The 18131-nt window shown below is 51.7% G+C and overlaps 1 protein-coding gene across 1 annotated transcript; it reads left to right on the forward strand.

The window, feature by feature from the left end:
- Window positions 1-9508: 9508 nt before the first annotated feature.
- IER2 (immediate early response 2) lies at window positions 9509-11276 on the forward strand. The gene has a single exon (XM_027850862.1). It carries the CDS (start codon window positions 9867-9869, stop codon window positions 10590-10592), a length of 726 nt encoding a protein of 241 aa, XP_027706663.1. The 5' UTR covers window positions 9509-9866; the 3' UTR covers window positions 10593-11276.
- The last annotated feature ends 6855 nt before the right edge of the window (window positions 11277-18131 follow it).

The following is an 18131-nucleotide window of genomic DNA, read 5'->3' on the forward strand; positions in this document are numbered from 1 at the left end:
CAAAACACCTTCCCATCTATTTAATTTTGTTATTGGGACATCCTGTGGGATAGTAAGGGCAACTGGCAGTAACTCCATTTAACAGGGAGTAAATGGAGGTGTTCCCCCACTTTCTTCCCCCCTACCCCCCACCCAGGTAAATTAGATCTGCCCAATGTCACAGCAAGGGAGTGGTGGGGTGTGGACTAGAATTTAGTTCTAGAGACTTAGTTCTTGGGAATGATCTTTCTTCCACCAGATTCCTGCTGCTTTGGATCTTTAACCCATTCTGGTTCTTTCTAGAGGAAGGAGCAGGCACTGAATCAGGGCACTATTTGGGGGAAAGGTTTTGTGTGTGTGTGTGTGTGTGTGTGTGATTTGCTTGAGTGCACATGTGTATGCATGTATTTCAGTGTAAGTGAAAGAGATTGAAGTTCACTTGGGTGTGTGTGTGTGTGTTCGCTAGGGTAGGAATGACTCGAATGGTTTTGCTTTGGCAAACACAAGACTTGTTTTCTCAAGAATTGTTTCTGGGGGATGGTGGAGCAGGAGGCTGGGAGGAGTTCACACTGAAGTTGGACCCCTTCCCTTTTGTGTACATGAACCTATCCTGAGAGCTGGAGGCTATGGGGGCTCTCCTCCCTCTCTTTCCTAAATCCCTATCTTTCCTCTGCCCCTGTCCCTGAAGCCCTGTGTACAGACTTTTTAAAAATACTTTTTGTAGCAAATGTTAAGTTCTTTGGAAATATCAAGATCCTTAGAGTTTTCAAACTAATAGGAATGTGACTCTTCCCCGTCTACCCCCCACATCCTCTACCCCCTAGCCTGGAGGCCTGGTAGGCTTAGTTGGCTACTGGGATCTAGAAGGTTATTGGGGGAACCAGGGTGGGTAAAAATCTATCCACATACTATGGGCTTTGTTGGTTTTTCTTTTAATGTGCCCTTCTCCCCTTTATGGTCCTCATTTCTGCCAGTTCATGGCTTTCCCTCTGAGACTGGCATGTCCAGCTTGGGCAGGCCCAACTAGGGGGTTAGTTCTCATTGTTAATTATTTTGAATAAGCTGATTTGTGGCTATTCCTTTTCCTTAATGAATAAGGATATTTTCTAGTTCGTTATATGTGAACGTGGATTTTTTTGGGGGGGGGGCATCTTTATTTCATTTTTATTTGTCTCCCTTGTCTCTTCTTTCCCATCTTTCTCCTTTTGGGTTCCTCACAAACTCTCAGACCCTAGGTGACCTCTCTCCCAAAGAGTTAGGGTGCTTATGCCTTTTGGCCAAATCCCATGCTCTTTCTGAACCTCTCATTGGTTCAGAAATTTAGAGGTGGAGGGGAGGGACTATAGAGGTCAACTGATTCAGTTGAGGTCCCCAGAAGTTACATGACTCCCCCCCAGGCGTGGCTCGGATGAGAAGCTGACTCCCAGTTTCATATTATTTTCTGTCCAACACACTGTCTCTGCTGGGTCTGGGCACCGGGCAGGCACACCTGAGGGTACCTGCTGAATTACTTCTACCTCTTCTCCAGACTTCATTGGAGTGATGCCACAGGATCAGCGATGGGTTTGGGGGAAGAGCAGAAACTTGTTTGATCCCTCGGGATCCTAGCTTTGTCAGCAGCTCTGTCCATCACCACCTTGGGTGCATCTCTTTCTACTCCTTAGCTAATGAGTCATAAGTATTTACTTACTTACCATTTGCCAGGTACAGACCTAAGAGCTGGAAACAGAAAGACAAAACAGTCCCTGCCCCATAAGGAGTTTACCTTCTAATGTAAATAATTCCTGGGCTTCTCTCTGCTTTATGTTCCTTAGAGGAGGCAAAGTAAGAGCTGCCCGAGAGTCTGAATGACTGGACACTGTCCCTTAATCTTCCCAGGGCTTTCTGGGTGTGAGTCCTTCTTTTTGGAAATGCCCAGTGACATAGTTGGGGATGAAACCAGGTGGTGGCCCCGTCCTTGATTTTTCTGCTATTTTTGGATAGGAGTCCACTTGCAGGCAGTGGAAGAAGATACCTATCCTTCTTATCCTCTGACTCTGTGTTTTCTGCTTCCCAAGGACCTTGCGCAGGGCCCAGCATGCTCCACAGTGCTATCCACTAGGGTAGCTGAGGGGTCACCTGCAAAGTCCGGCTCTAGAGGGTCTGGCAAGGGGTAGTGGTGGTGGTGGACATGCACTTTGAAGGAGCTCCCATCCCTGGGCCCTCAAGACTTTGGCACAGTGTACCTAGGAGAGAGCCCCTGGCTCAGTAAGAGAGGCTGCTGGTTACTCAAAGAGGGGAGGGGAATTGGGGACCTTCTGAAGAGGCCATTTGAGGAAAATATCTCCCCTTCACTAGTTCCTGAAGCTAGCCTATTTCTGTCCATCTGATCTTTCCTAGCCCCTCAGGATAAACCCTTCTTTTCAAATGACTACTCAGTGTAGGTTAAGAGAGAGAGAGGAAGCAAATTTCCCCCCCCAGCTGTGTACCCCCCAGTACCAGAGCCCTCTTGTACCACATTATGTATGTCCACTTCTCAGTCACTTTCCTAAGCCCCTGGGGAGGGACACAAGACCTTTCTTCCCCGAATATACAAGCACCTTATCTGCCCTTCCGCCCCTAAACTGTCCTGACTCCTCTTCCCCAAATCTCCCAAAGCACAAGGCCCCTCAAGGTGTTCTCCTAGCTAGGGTCACCTATGAGGTTCTGGGACCAAATTGGGGAAGGAGAGAGCAGTAAGGAGGGGAGGCAGAGTGGGAGCCCCTTCTCATCTTGGTGCCCGGGGTAGGGAGGAAGGACAGTATGTGTATCCCTTATGTATCGTGGCCCCTGAATCCAGCTGTGAACTATGTAGCCTGTGGAGCTGCGTGTCATATTAACAAGGGTCGGAAGGAGGAGAACAGAGCACTGGGGCAGGCCAGAGTTGAAATTTAAAATTGGGTTGTCTACCAGCCACCCTTCGGCACATTCCTAGCCCCTGGTCCAGCTCAGGCTCGAACTTTTGCCCCCAACACGAGCAGTGAGTGGGTGAGATTCAGCCACACTGGGCCTGAGCTTTCACAGAGTCTGAGCTGTGTTAGTTATTTCAGAGTGTCTTGCTTTGCTTCCCCCCCCCCCCTTCTGCAACCCTTATTGGACCCCAGGTTCCTCCTTCCCTTTAGGCTTTGGCCTCTGCTTCCAGGAAAAAAGTCACCAGGATCTCCTACTTTATACACCTGGAAGCTTGAGGGGGAGGTGTCATTTAGCAATAAAGGAGGCAGCTGAGTGGGGGGAATATGGAGAGAGGAGAGACTTCTGGATTTCCAAATTCCATGGTTGTAAGCAGATGTTTGTGCCATGATTCTGAGAACCATAGACTTGGAGTTGAAAAGGACCTAGGAAATCATCTTGTCCAGGCCCCTAATTGTACAGATGCCAAAAGGTGCAGAGAGCCTGGAATGAGTCTGAGGGATTGTGCTGAAGTGGGCTGGGGAGGTGGGGAAGGGGAGTCAGCTTCTCCCAGGAGAGCCAAAGACAAGGGTTGTGCCTTACCAAAGGGGGACTGCCCCCCTCTTCCCCCCCCCCCACCCAGGGTCCTGCTCTTCACTTTCCTTTCTCAAACATCCCTCATCTGATTCCCCACCCATTCACCTTTCTGCTGAGCTGCATGGCCCAGGAATGCTGGGTGCTTTCTGCTGATGCTGCAGCTGCTTCTCCATCAACCACCCCCAGAAGTCAGGCCCAGAATCAAGTTTTCCACAAAAAAAGGAAGAAAAAAAAAGAAAAAGACAAAAAAAAATTTCCCCAGACCCTGGGGTTGCCAGGATTTGTCTGTGTGAAGTGCCAATGACCTTGTGACCTTCAGAAAACACACACAAGGCTCCCCAGCCCCCAGCCCGCCTCACCCCCTGTGACCCCAGTAATGAGGCTTGCACATTAACTACTGTAAAGAGGAGCAGAGCTGGAGAAATGTGAATAATGGGAATAATACTGATAAGAATAAACAATGGCATTTGTACCTAAGTTTCCACTTATTTACTTGAGGGGGGGAAGGGGTTGTTTTCATACTCAGACCCCATCTTTCCTGCCATTTAAAAGGCATAGAAGAGACATATAGAATCAAGAACCTACTTCAGAGTAACCTGTCTTTCCCTTTTTTGGCTGAATTTCCTCCCCAGACTCCAGAAGCCAGAGAGACAAGCTTGTGGCAATCATTTAAGAAGTTGTATTTTTATTTCAAAATTGATATCTAGAAAGTGCTTCAGGACTACATGACTTCAACTAAGTGCACTTGGGGCAGAAACAGGTCTTTTGCCCAGCCCAAGGTTAGGGGCATTGTGCCTGTGGCATAGAACATGGGTAAACTTGGAGGTGAGGGAGGGGAAATTGACCCCCCCCCCCAGATATCTTCCTGCCAGTCTGACTAGTTTAGACCTCTAGGCAAAGCTCTGTAAAGTGCAATTATCCTGGTCCCTCATGGCCCCACTCTGAGGCCCTCCTCTTTCCCCTGCCCCTCTTGGGGAGTCCTAGGAATCATAGGGAAAAGAGCAGTTGGAGCCTCACAAGGATCACAATGAGCAGGAAGCTGACACACCATTGTTTTTGGTCTGGGGGACACAGGAGCGGGTTGCCCCTGAAAGAACAGAAAGGGGACCCAGGCTTGAGCCTTCTTCCTCCCAACTACCCCTGAAGAGGAAGTCTTAAGATTGATTTCCAGGTTGTTTCTCTTTCTCTGGGGCTGGGCCAGTACTCACCTCTGGTCATATGGGACACCTTGGCCAATTTATTGAGCTCATCCATCCCAGGGACTGAGTGTTATCTATTTCTTGGGGAAAGTCATCCAACATGCTGTGCACCAAAGCCACGTTAGCCCCAAGAGACCTATCTCCTAGCTCTGGTTGCAGGGGGCTTGCAGAGGAGAGACCTCAGCTCCCCCAAGGGGCATCACTCATGTTCTGCTCATCTAGCTCTTTGCCAACCTGGCTTGATGAGTTTCAGGACTTGGATACTGCTGGCAACAAACTCCAACTGCTGAGCTTGCTGACCATGCTCAGCCGACGGGAGTGGGGAGGCATTAGTTCATTGGGTCAGTAACCTCACTTCCTTCTTAGGGTCCCAGCAGCTGCCGAAGCTCCTAGACCAGCCTGCCCCTTTCTTCTTACTTGCTGTGTGGCCTGCTGTTGCTCAATGTGTAAATAGCTGTGTGAACGTATCTGGAATTGGCTGAGATGTGTGTCCAACTGGTCATAGTGGCTAGTGTCTGGGTTTGGAGGGGCTGTCCTGCCCATCAACATCTAGAGGGAAGACGAACAACCAGAGAGATAGATGCAGACGTGGGCATATACTCAGAAGTATTAGCTACACCCACACACCTAGCTGCAACATTTATGGAGGCAAGACACAACATCTTAGCCTCAGTTTTCTCATCTATAAAATAGTGATAACAATACTTGTATTACCTAACAGGGGTGTTGTGAGAAAAGAGTTTTTTGTAAACCATAGAGCATTACTGAAATGAGTAATTATGAATAATGAAGGGGCAGGCAAGGATTCCTGGCAGTGAAGCTGCTGATGGGGGGGGTGCAGGGCGGTGCATTTGTTACCTCTCAGTTTTTCTTCTCAATGAAAGTTGTAGCTTCTAGGCAGGCAATATGGGGAGGGATACATAAGCACCTCTTCTTAAGCTAGTTTTAAGTCAAGAATCCCCTTCTAAAGTGCCTTTTATGACTTCAGAAGCTGGGGGCGGGAAACAACTCCAATCATGTAAGGGCCAAACCTTGAATTTTCCAGGGTTGGACCCTATATGGGTAGGTAGAGTCAAGGGCCAGTTAAGGTGCAGAAAGATGTCCCCCATGGGTATCAGGCATCTTCCCTTGGAAATGAGGGTAAGTGGTCTAGGGTGTTATCTAATGCCACTTGGCAGCTGTCCTTCCCAGTTTTCTCTCTGGTACTCCTCTATCACTCCATATATGGACTGTGTGTGTCCCCTAGGGCTCCCCAAGCTACCCTTCCTCCAGGACAGTATCTCCTACTCCCCTCCCTTACCACTACCCCTACCTAGCTAGACCAGCAGTTCTCAAAATGTGAAGTGGCCCTTGAGAACCTTTCTGGGAATCCTTGACGTCAAAACAATTTTCATAACACAATTTAATTTCTAATACAATCTAGATAGAACCTAAATACACATTAAGTTTTTGGGGGAATCATCAATAAATTTTGAGTGTACTGGGGTCCTAGGCCATATGGGCGTTAGATGCCCATATAACGTTATCCACATGACAGCTACCATTTTGTGCTTTGCATATTATTTCATTTGTTCTTCACAACAACCCTCTGAAGTGCTATTGTCCCCATTTTAGATATGAAGAAACTGAGGCACAGATGGTTAAGTCTCTTGCCAGGGTCATACTGCTAGTTAAGTGTCCGACATTGGATTCGGAGACAGATCTTCCTCCAAATCCAGCACTCTACCCTCATCAGCATCTGGTTCTTCCACCTTCCCCCTTCTCAACCAGGTAGGATATCAAGTCTCCTCCAGGTCCTATTCAATGCCCCAAATGAGGGGCTGCTCATTGGTGGTCCAGTCGAACTCTTGCTGACCGCTACCTCGGTCTCCTGAAGGAGCTCACACCATCGCTGGTACAGCCCCCGGGAGGTGTTCGCAGCCTTCTGCACCTTCCTGGTGGTAGGTGAAGAGGGACATCAGGGCCATCTCCAGGCATCCCTCCCCACCCTCCCCCCATTATCTGCATTTGCTAGGCGGGGGAGGGGTCTGGTCCCTTGCCAAGTCCGCTCCCCCCCCACCCCCCGCAGGGTACCCTTACTACGCCCTGGAGGGTACAGGGAACGGGGGGGTGCGGTGAAAAAGAATCCCACCCCCAGCCCCTGCTCCTCCTGGGATCGCTGTTCCGGCTTCCGCAAGGCCACCTCTACCGCTCACTCTCGGACCAGAGATATACTTCCCCAAGTATGCGCGCCCCGCCCCGCACCCTAACCCCCGGAGAGAATGCGGGCTCCGCCCCCGGCACGCAACCCCCAGGGCACCTACAAGACGTATCCCACGCAATGGGAGAGGAGGAGGAGAGGTCCCGGGAGCCCGGAACACAGAGACTTCCGCCCTCTCTGTGGCCTCACCGACACACCTCCCTTCCCCATCCCTGGCCACCATCTTGGTTAGGGGCAGGGCTGGCTTCTTCCCCCCCCAGATAGCTGTCCGAGATCCCTTCTCTTCTTCGGCTTCTCGTCTCTCGGAGAAGCCAATGGGACGGGGTCTTGGCATCTGCCGGGAGTGGGGGCGAAGTAGTCGGGGAGTCATGATCTCTTTCTTGGGTGGGCTTTGGTCTGGGGAAGGGGCTGAATGCTTACTTCCCGACGGGGAACGCGGGGGCTTCTCTTTCGGGATGCTGGCCCAAGGCAGTAGGAGGAAATGCGTGGTGGTGGTGGTGGGTGGGTGGATGTGTGTGTGTGTGTATGTACACAGCTGTAACGCTGTAAGGCAGCATCTTCTAACCGCCCCAAACCTGCCCCGGTGCCCTCCCTCTCAGATCAGGTGAAGAGCATTGATTAAAAAGTGCCCACTATGTTCCAGGCACCGTGCTAAAGGCTGAGGATACAAAGAAAGTCAAAAGCCGGTCCGTGCCCTCAAGGAACAGTCTAATGGGGGCGACAACATGCAGACAACTACGTACAAACAAGGTATATTATATTCCCAGGGCTGGGAGTGTGCTAAGCAAAGAAGCCTAGATTAAGAAGTTCCTTCCTGTCTTCCTACCAGCGAGCTACCGAAATCAGGAAGGCAGAGTATGGAGCTCTTTAGTTCTGCATCACATCCTTCCCGTACCCCAATCCTTCCCAAATCGCTCCTAACCCTCAAATCCTCGGGGACCACTGGTACCACCTATTACTACACGTACCAGCTCTCCGCTTTGGTTCCTCCACTCACAACTCGTTGACTCGTGACCATGAGCCATCTTCCTGAGCTGCAGAGTTTTGAAAGGAAATGGAATTGGAGATTTATAGATCAACGGGCAGCCTAAGCGACTCCCTTTTGCGCCGCGTCCACAGGTCAGGTATCACAGTACAAGAGGGTGGCAGAGGTGGTGATGGAAACCTGCTCCGGGCTTCAGAGCGAAGGCGGGAAGAGAGGAAGGGGCGGGGATGAGACCACCCACTTCTCACGGACCTCCAGCCGAACACCTACGTGAGGAAGGTAGAGTGGAGGAAAGGGACAAGGGGAGAGAGGAAATGTTGGCAGGGCCAGAATGCAGGGGCAGTCACTTCTAAGAAAAGTGGAGAGCAATCTCCAGAGGAACGACCGCGAGAGTTATCAGAACACCAGTCATGTCAACAAGCATTTATTAAACATTTACAAATAGGTATCTGGCGTCTATAAGGAATACAAATACAAGGAGAAAGATAATCCCAACCCTCAAGGAATTTATATTCTAATAGAGAGAGATAACGCATTAAAATAAAAAAAAAAAGCTTGAAAGGGGTGGGGTAAGTTACCCACGTGGGGGCGAGGTGGAAGAAGATCCAGAGTCCCGCGTGGAGTCTGGAGCGAAAAGAAAACTAAACGCAGAGAAAGTGGGTACGAAACCCCTAACTCTTGCTAGTTACAACTTCGAACAATTTCCTTCCCCAGTCTTCAGTTTTCCTATCTGTAAAATGATCTATAAGTTCCAGCTCTAAATCCGATTCTTCCTAAATAACCTTCCTTCCTCCTGGAGGAGGGTCCGCTCCGAGGCCCAGGGTTGGGGTTCCGGAAGGAGGCTTCCCATTCACTGACCCTACGATTCCGGGCCTCTGCCCTTATTTGGGCAAGAGGAAGCAACACCGGCACTCGGCGAACGGTCCCGGGGCCGCCGGACGTCACGGTTACCTAATATAGTCATGGAAACGAAAACTAGTGGCGGGAATGCACCAAAGCCTCACAAGAGGCGGGGCCTTCTCTTAAAGGGGCCAGACTTAGGGAAGTTGGGGCTATGGTCGAAGCTCTTTACTTTTTCCACAAGTTACTCGCACCCTCTTTGCTTTTGGCTGCACGGGCTTGGGAAGCAGGAGTGAATCAGTGACATATCACGTTTCGTATTTGTAACTAGTTCTCTGCCCCCTTCCTCATCTTTTCCCCCCAGCCTTGAAGCGAGCTTTGGTGGCTTTTGCGGAATTGCTAGTTTTGTGAGACGGACACCAGGCTCCTCCAGATGCTTTGACAAACTGATCACTTTTGCAAGGTGCAAGTGGGGAGCTTGTCTCGGCCCCACGACGGCACCAAAGTACGAACTGGAAGTGCTGACATTCTCGTGCCTTCATTCGCTCGGCCTGTCTCCGAGCGGTGGACTGCAAGTAAAGGTTGACTTGAGATATCCCGCACCACGCGCTTGAGGGGCTCTTTCCCTCCCCCAATGTCACCGAACTGGGGAACAATATGCGCCCAACTGCTGGAAGAAGAAAATTCCTTGGGGAAGGGTGAGAGAAGTTTCTCCCCACCCCCCACTCTGTCCAGTCCAGTCTCTTCCAGCCTTCTTCCCCTCCCCCACTCTCCCATGGGCTTTGAATTAGGTCCGGCATTTCCGTCCTGTGGCTTTAAAGGGCCTCCGGTGGCGGGTCGAAAAGCCGGGATACGGCTTTCTGATTGGGTGGAGTGGCTCCTCAGTGACGCAACTAGCAGTATAAAGAGCTCGCTCTCGGGCCGGGTTTGCCTCATTTGTGTAAACGGTTTCGGCTCTTTTCGTGACTTGAAGGAAAATCTGTCTCCAGTTTGAGGTGGGCGTCTCGGGGAATTGGGGGTGAGAGAAAGCGAAGAAGAGGGCGAAATCCTTCTTGCCCCCCACATCTGTTACTGGGCTTTGCCCAAGGGTTGTCCCCCCAGCCCGCCCACTAATCTACCCTCCTATCACTCCCTTCCGTTCCTGCGCCTGGGTCCCGGCATGGAAGCACAGAAGGAAGCGCAGCGTATTATGACCATGTCGGTGTGGAAGATGTACCATTCACGCATGCAGCGCGGCGGCTTGAGGTTGCACCGGAGCCTTCAGCTATCGCTGGTCATGCGAAGCGCCAGGGAGCTCTACCTCTCCGCCAAGGTAGAGACAGACGAGGCGGAGCTATCGCCCTTCCCGGCCGCGGCCCTAGCTCCCGCCCCGAACCTGCCCCAGCCCATGACCGTAGCTGAAGCCGAAGATGCCTCTTTGCAAGTGTCTGAAGAGGCGATCCCGGCCCCAGAGCCCATGGAAACGCAGGAAGCTAGGGTGAACGAGCCGGCGCCCGCCTGCAGCCGCTTGCCTCCGGTGCCCAATGCTACTCTATCTCAGCATTCGATGAAACCCAATCGCAAGCGGCGGAGCAGTAGCTTGGGCCAGTGTGGGGAAGCTGGGCTGGTCCCCAGCAAGAAAGCAAGGTTGGAGGAGGAGACGGCGCCGACTGAAGGGAAGGCTGAGGTCGAGGCTGAAGATCTGGAGAGGCGGCAGTCGCAGGCGGAGGAGGGCCCCTTCCCCAGTTTGGCCCGAGTTTTACAGAAGCGCTTCTCCGGCATTCTGAGTAACACCGGGGGGCCGCCAAAGCCCACTGCCCCGCCTCCCTCGTGTGAACTCCAGCCTGGTTGCCGCCAGGCAGACAACATGATAAACATCTTGGTGCGGACAGTCGTGGCTTTCTAACGCGAGCCCTGGACTCCGGACTGTGACCGTAGCTTTAGCTGGCCCGAGTTATGTCGAGGCCGCTGTCCAGCCCTGAGCGACCTGGGGACTTAGGCTTTGGTCGTCTACGTCCCGGAGAGGAAGACTGACCTCGCTCCTGTCCTTCCCCAGGCGCTGGTGACGGCTTTGGTGGCAGAGGGGAGTGGTGGTGGGAAGGACAAGAGAGCAGCTGCTGATCTGGAGAATTTGCTCCATAATGCTGCTAAGAGACTGGTCCGAGAGGAAAAGATGGGACGCTTTTTCTGACCTCGGTAGTAGTCACCCTCTAGGCTGGGGCGGAAGGGACCGCGGCGTCAGACTGTATGGATGCCAGTGAAGCCAGCCACGCATCCAGACTTCAGAGACTCGTGAAGACCCTGGTGGTCTTGCCTTTAAGAGACCTGCCTCAGACCTTTCTATTGGAAAGAGACATATATGATGGTGCTATTGTCGTGACTTGGTATTTCCTCTTCCCTAACTTAATGCTTGTTTGTGGCCGCCCAGTGGAGGCGGTGGTGGGAGCAGCAAGTGCTGGGTATTGAGGGCATTTGCTGGGGTGGGAGGCGAGGTGGGGGAGGCTGGGGAGAATCTCCTTTCTCAGGGTTTAAACTTTTTTAAATTGGGGGCGGTACTTCTGTCCCATTAAAGCTTTTTATATAAAATTCACTGGTGTTTCATGAGTTTCACTGGCTTCCTTTTTTCCCTTCAAAAAAAAATTCAGCCACCCCTGCAATGACACACTTGTTCATATGATCATACTGACATCATGGGCTCAGGGAACTTCCTGTTTGCTGTTTTATGAACTCAGTGTGAGTCTTGGGTGGTGAGTTGGGAGGGAGTGGTGGGACTGCTCTTGGGGGTGTTGAGTGGCGCTGTTGGATGAGTGAAGTGTGGGTGTGGAGTTGTTAGGGTTTTATGAGTCATTTAACCTAGAAAGGGAAGTGGTTCCTAGCTAGATTCCTCATTAGTGATGGTCAGGAAATAGGGGTTTGGAATTCCATTCCCTTGTCCATCTCAGCTACATATTAGACTGGTCACCTAGGTTTGAGTCACTGGAAGAAGGTGGGGGAAGACGGCTGGGGGGGGGGGTGAAGAAGAAGAGAGAAGTACTAGAAATATATATAACTTGAAGAGGATGGCACCATTTCCAGATAACTATAGTTCCTAGTTCCTGTTTCTGTAGGTGTTGGAGTTTATAGAACATAAAGGAAACCCTAAACCAGTAATTGTTCCGTTTTCTCTTTGAGGTCCTGGGTTGGCATCAAAAAACATGCTTGTTGATTACCCCCAATCCATTGGTTTTACATCCGATAAAACTGAGGCCCAGAGCAGTGAGTCTTGTCACAAGATCCTTGAAACTCAGTTTAGGTCTCTCCTATTTCTTTATATTAAGCAATTAAACCGTCTTCCTACAAACATGTTCTGTTAACCTCCTCTTTCCTTGAACAAGGTTTGCTTGAATTTTTGTTGTTGTTTAAACCAGCCTTAGGATTTTTTTTTTGTAATATTGCCAAACTGAAAATAAAAAGATCTTTTTCAATTCAAGCTCCTGTTTGCAGGCCTTGTTCTTTGATCTCCCAGGAGAGGGAGAATTAATGGGAGCAGTAGTGGGGCTCCACATAGCTCTCCTGGCTGTTTGCCCTAAGGAACTGGTTGGGCAGGATTACCAGGACGGAGGAAGAGGACGAGGCTACTTACGGGGGTGGGGGGGTGGGGGGTGGAGGGGTGGCGGGAGCCTGTTGTCTGAAGCCCTGGCCGTTCCCACCAATGTATTCACTACTCTCCACTCCCTTTCCTGGAATTCCCTTTTTTTTTCCCTTAGGATGATCTGAGTTCTAAAGTGTGCTTCAGCATCCCCCTTAAGTTATAGTGAAATAATTTCCCCGGCTTTCCTGAATATTTGACTGCTTGAAATGGGGCCTCTAAGGGGCGGCTTAAAATCAGAAGAAGGCCAGAGGTCAGATTTAGACAATTACAACTAACTGCAAGCAGACTTCTCTACAGAAAGTAGGGCTCAGCCTGCCTCAGGGTAAAACTCTGGCCAGGAGAGGGGGAAGGGAAAGCCATATTTCAACCTCTCTTTTGGCCCCAGGTGAGGTTAGAGTTCCTGGACTCCTGGTGGATCTGAAGCTCAGTACGGGTGGGGGAGGGTTTATATAGGAGACTGGACCTGAGGCCAGCTAGTTAGCTTCCCTTCACTGCCCTTGGCTCCATCTGTGGGAGGCCAGGGGCAGCGCCTGCACTGCCAGTACCACCGCAGTTGGTGTTGAGCGTAGGATGCGGTGGGAAGGGGGGTGGGGAGGAGACAGCCGGGGGAGTTGGGGAATTGCCAAAACCGATCTAAGTCTAGGTCTGCACTCGGGCATCCTGTCCGGTCTCGGCCCGCCCTCGCTGTGCGTGGTAAAGCCGGCCCCTTTGGTGACCCAAGAGCAGGAAGAGCAGGGCAGGAGGGGGAGGGAGCCTCTTTCCTCTCATACCTCATTCTTCACTTCCGCCCCCTCCCCTGAGCTCTACCGGACAGCATCTGGAGTTTTCTCCCCTCCCCCTCCGGTAACAGGCTTCCTGTGATGCTCCCAGTTTCTCCTTTGCCTTTGGGAGTGTTGGTGGCTGGGGGAAGGGAAGAGCTCTGTTTCGAGCCCTGCATCCATTTCAACCTTACCCAAGGAACCCTGCTGGTCGCCCCCACATACCCTTGTGCAGAGAAATAGGGCTGTGAATGGAGCGGGGGAGGGGGGAAGTCAGAAGGATTCCTGAGATTTTAGTGCTAGGTTCCCCCCCGCTTTAGTTTCTAAGGTGGAGACGCGGGTGATTTCCGTCGTTGGCTTTTATCAGTTCTAGTGCTAGGCACCTGGGGGGTCAGCAGAGGCAAGAAAATGAACCCTCTCCCCTTCATCCCCCCCCCAGGCAGTTCGGAAAACTCCAAGCTCGAGCGGGCGGAGAGAAGGTGTGTGGGCGGGCTAGGCTGCACATTTCCGGGGATGAGGGACGTGGAGGGTGGGGGCATCTCTCCAACTAAGAGGCCCCCAGTTTTTCGGCTGTGGCTTCACATCCTGTAGCGGGAATCAAGTCCTTTCCTTCCGGGGGAAGGAAACTTATGCTCTACCAGCCATCCCCAGGGCTGGGTTTTCTTTCCCCTAGACTCAGGAGTCAGGTGCCCTTCCGGTCCTTCCCCCAGGGCTGCCGTCTGGGCCTAGATGCAGCTCTAGACACCCCTATCTCCAGATACTCTAGCCCCTTCCATACAGGGGACGCTTGGGCTCCGAGGATTTCTCCAATTGTGATGCTCGCCACCTTTCTGAGTTAGTGGAGATGCCATCCTGGAGGCTGTGTGGCACTGGAAAGGCTGGAAGATAATTCTTAGAAGTGATCGGGCTGAGGAAAGACATGACTGGGAAGTTGGATGGGTGGATACAAAGCAGATGGAAGGAGAGAAGAGAATGAGTTAGCAACCAGTTGCAGGACAAGGAGATGGGATGAATGACCGTGCTTCTAAAGAGCTCAAAGCTTTGTGAATGAATTCCAGGCATTGTCTCCAGCTCCCCTCTAAAGAGACTGGGGCGGGGGGGCGGGGAGGTAGAGGCTACTGACTTCTCTTTACCATAACGAAGCCAGAGAGGCTGACTCTTAAGCTCAAGTTGCCTACCCTTGAGTTGTGTCCAGAAAGCGAGAATGAGGAAAGAGATTAGTGGGCCGGGATCAGTTTAAATGCTCTCCCAGCCCAGGCCTGAGGCACCTTTGCTTCAGGCGCAGGTGGAGACAGTGCCTAGCTCCAAGCCTGGTGAGCTTCTAGGCGTTTTGGGGAAGGATGACCTCTGGATGACAACTCCCTCAAACTAGCTTTGCTGGGTTTCAATACCCGGGGCCCTTTCCGCGGGTCAGAAGACAAGCCTCCTACAGCCTGGTCCCAGACAAGGAAAAGAAGCTCGGGCGTGAGAAAGAGCTTGGGGAATTCCGAGGGTGCATACTCCCAGGGCAGTAACAGTTGGCGAATTAGGGTGAGGAGTAGGTGGGGTTTCAAATATGTAAATAATTCTGGGAGGGTGGAAATAAGAATATGCAAATGAAGCCGCTGGTTAGGGAGGGGGCGGGGGCATGGCCAATGAGACCCAGGATCTTCTAGTGGGGGGGGGCGGAGAGAGGCCCCTTATTTCCTAGTGTCTGTTTGGGTTTGCTGTATGGAAGGCTAACAAGACATAGGTGCGGAGTGAGAAAGAAAGCACAAAAGAAAGAAGTACAAAGAGCCGAATTGTCTAGTAGCCTTGGGACAGGGCAGACCAACATTTCCCCTCCCCCCCACCCCCATCCCCAGCGACTTGCGGAGAAGACCCAGCCAGGAGCCTAAGCGTTGCCCCGACCCTTTCCCCCGTACCCGCACCTAGGCGGCTCCGCGGTCCTATCTCTGGGGGCTAGGGGCATGTGTACTCGTTCCTAATCTTAAATCAGCGAGTTGGAAGAAATCTCAGGTCAGCTAACCCAATTTTCCTCATTTTACAGAAGAGGAAACTGAGGCCCAGGGATAATGATATTAGCTAATATAGCTATACTGCTTACTATGTGCCAGGGCACTATGCTAAGCGCTTTTGATCCTCACAACAACCCTGGGAGGTAGGTGCTAATTACAGAAGAGGAAACTGAGGCCCAGGCATACAGGTTAAGTAAGGAAGCGTCAGGGGCGGTATTTGAATGCTGGTTCTCTAGCTTGAGCCAGTCAGTGCTCTTTTCCCAGTACCACATTACTTGAGGCGGGGTACTCCGTTTTTTGGTGTTCTGGGGGAGTGGCCCGGCCATTTTACGCCTGGATAGACCACCCGTGAAGGTGTAGCACGCCCAGTGGCAGGCTCCTGCTGGGCCCTGGAGCACTAGCTCTACCAGCGCCTGCGCGCGAAGCGTAGCTTCTTGTCCAGCTCCCGCGCGCGCCCGAGTTTTAGTCCCAGCTCGCGCAAGCGTCTAAGCCAATCAATCAATCACCTGCCTAGCTCGCGCACGCGCCTTAGCCTCCTGCCCTGCTTGTGGGCGCGTCCCACTTCCCACCCACAGCTCGAGAGGGGTTAGAGGCCTTAAGCAAAGAAGTGTCAGCCGTGAAGGAGGCGGCGTCTGGGGCCTGTTACACCCCCGCCCCACGCTAGGTTCTGTCCCTCTGGGCCTTGTGGCTCGAGGAAAGGGGAGGGTAGAAAGGTAAAGGGGGCGGGCTGGGCTGGCGACCCGAGGGCTCCTCTCCGGCCTCCACCATCGCCACCGCCACGGCCCGGGCTGCCAGCCCTGCCGAGCTCGCCCCCCGCCTCGTTCTGCGTCCTCCCCCTTTCCCCTCCTTCCCTCTCCTTCCCTCGTTCCTTCTCTATCTCCTCTTCCCCCTCCTCCTCCCCCCTCCCTCTGCCTCCCCTTCCCCGTCTTGGTCCACCTCCCTTCTCCCCAAATTCCCCATCTTGGCCTCCTGCTCCTGTCCTTTCCCCTGCCCACCTCCCTTCACCTTTGGTTCCCCCATCCCCCCCACACCTTTTCCCTTTCCCCCTTTTTTCCTCTCTCCCCCCTTCCCTCCTCCCCTTTCCTCCCCCCTCTCTTCCCCTCTCTCCGCCCCGACATTTTACTGCGGGCCCCTTCCTGCAGCCAGCCCCCAGCCTCCGGATCGAAAGCACAACTAGCACATTGTTGGCACTCCGTAAATGTTAAAATAATCGCCACGGTAATTGTCTGCCTTCCCCCCGGTCGAGGCTGAGGCTAGCCGCACCCCCTTCCCCTTCTCCTCTAGTCCAACTGGCATCAATTAATCCCCTCCCCTGCGCTTACATCCTACACCCACATCTGGCTGCCAGCTGCTCTCCCTCCTTTCCCGCCCCCAGGAGGTTCCAGGGAATTTTTAATAGCTCTGCCTCTTACCCCCACCGCAGAAATACCCTTCCAGTCCCGAGCTGCAACTGCAGAGGCAGATGTGATGGAGGAGTGGAGACGGTGATAGTAAAAGACAATGGTTATGACAGGAGAAAGGCTCTGAAATTGGAGGGAGGGGGTGAATGTTTAGTAGTAAAGATGATGCCTTTTCTTTGGCCAAGGGATACTGTACCTTTCATAGCTCTCCCCCTCCTCCCCCCTCCACCTCCAATCTTTTTTTTCCTTTTTTCTGTAAAGACTGGAACCACCATAGTGGGGCGGGGTGGGTAACATAATGAAATAAAGAAGCTGGGGATGTGCTTAATGGAACTGAGATCAAAGCACTTCTGGATCCCATATGGTGTGGAAATGAAAAGGGAGCTAGCTGCAGGAAGCTCTCTGCTTTCTATTGCAGCATACGAGGGAGGATGGGTGAGTGTGGGTATGGTGGGGGTGGGGAGGATGGATGTAGAGCTCCTCCCTTCCTCTGAGACCCTGAGAAAAGGTAGTGGCGGCTCTGTTTCCCCATTATCCCAGGGGCCCTACAAGGGTTTCCTTTTTCCTGTGCTATCTTCTGACATTCTGCCAAGCAGCCACCCTTTGGCCTGAAGCTTGTAGATACAGGAACAGCCGCTTTGAAGGGGGCTCCCTGGAGGGTGGGCATCTTCTTAGAGAGTTGGGGGTGAGAGAGGAGAGAGAAATGTAGGGTAGGAATTCAGAACAATATATATCACAGTACTGAAGAAATAAAGAAGTTTTCCTATTAACCCTTCCATTATATGGATGCAAATTCTGTCTCTTCAAATTGGGGGGGCGGGAGATGGGGTGGGGAAAAGGAATATGAGGGGCGATGGAGAGAATGGATTCTGGATATCTTTAAATGCAAACAGTTTTCACTTGTGCATTTACATTCTTGTGCTTGTTTTGGTGGAGGTCGGAACTGCTTCATGGTGCCATTTCCAGTCTTACCTGATTTTTGATAGCATAGACACCGTCATTGCTATAGCTAATACTCATCACAGCTGAAGCTTAGCTGTTCCATGCAGGTTCCAGAATTCCCACATAAATCAGGAGTATTGGATTTTGAATAGGAGGAGCTGGGTTCAAATCTCAACTATGTTGTTTACTCTTTGTGTAATCTTGGGCTTAGCCTCTCTGGGCCTATTTCCCCATCTATAAATGAAGGGGTTGAACTGGATTACCTCGAAGGCTCCTTCTAGTTCTAAGTCCTATGATTCCTGTATCCTCTTTGATGACAGATAATTCATGTAAGTTATTTCCATGAGCTATGCCTCAGTTTCCCTTCTTGTAAAAAGAATAATTATAGTATGAAGAGGAATTACTTTAAGTGAATAAAGACAAAATTCTGTTTAGGTGATTTCTGAGGGTTCAGTGTGTGAAGGCTTGTGCTCTTTTGAGCCTTTTAGGAGAAGGGAAGGAGTTTGTTTTAGGTGACATATTAATGGAGGTTTAATGCACCTTCCATCCCTGTCTTCACCAGGATGATTCAAAATATCACCTTAAGAGAGGCTGACCCTGGAGAACAACAGTGTACTTTTTGATGCTAAAAGTCCTATGGAGATCTAGCAGCCCATCACTGGACCAAAAGCTAGTTAGCTATGTGGCAGGTATGAGGCTCAAGGATCATACGAATTG

Source organism: Vombatus ursinus, unplaced genomic scaffold, assembly GCF_900497805.2.
Source record: "Vombatus ursinus unplaced genomic scaffold, bare-nosed wombat genome assembly UNPS02009173.1, whole genome shotgun sequence".
NCBI classification, from domain to species: Eukaryota; Metazoa; Chordata; class Mammalia; order Diprotodontia; family Vombatidae; genus Vombatus; species Vombatus ursinus.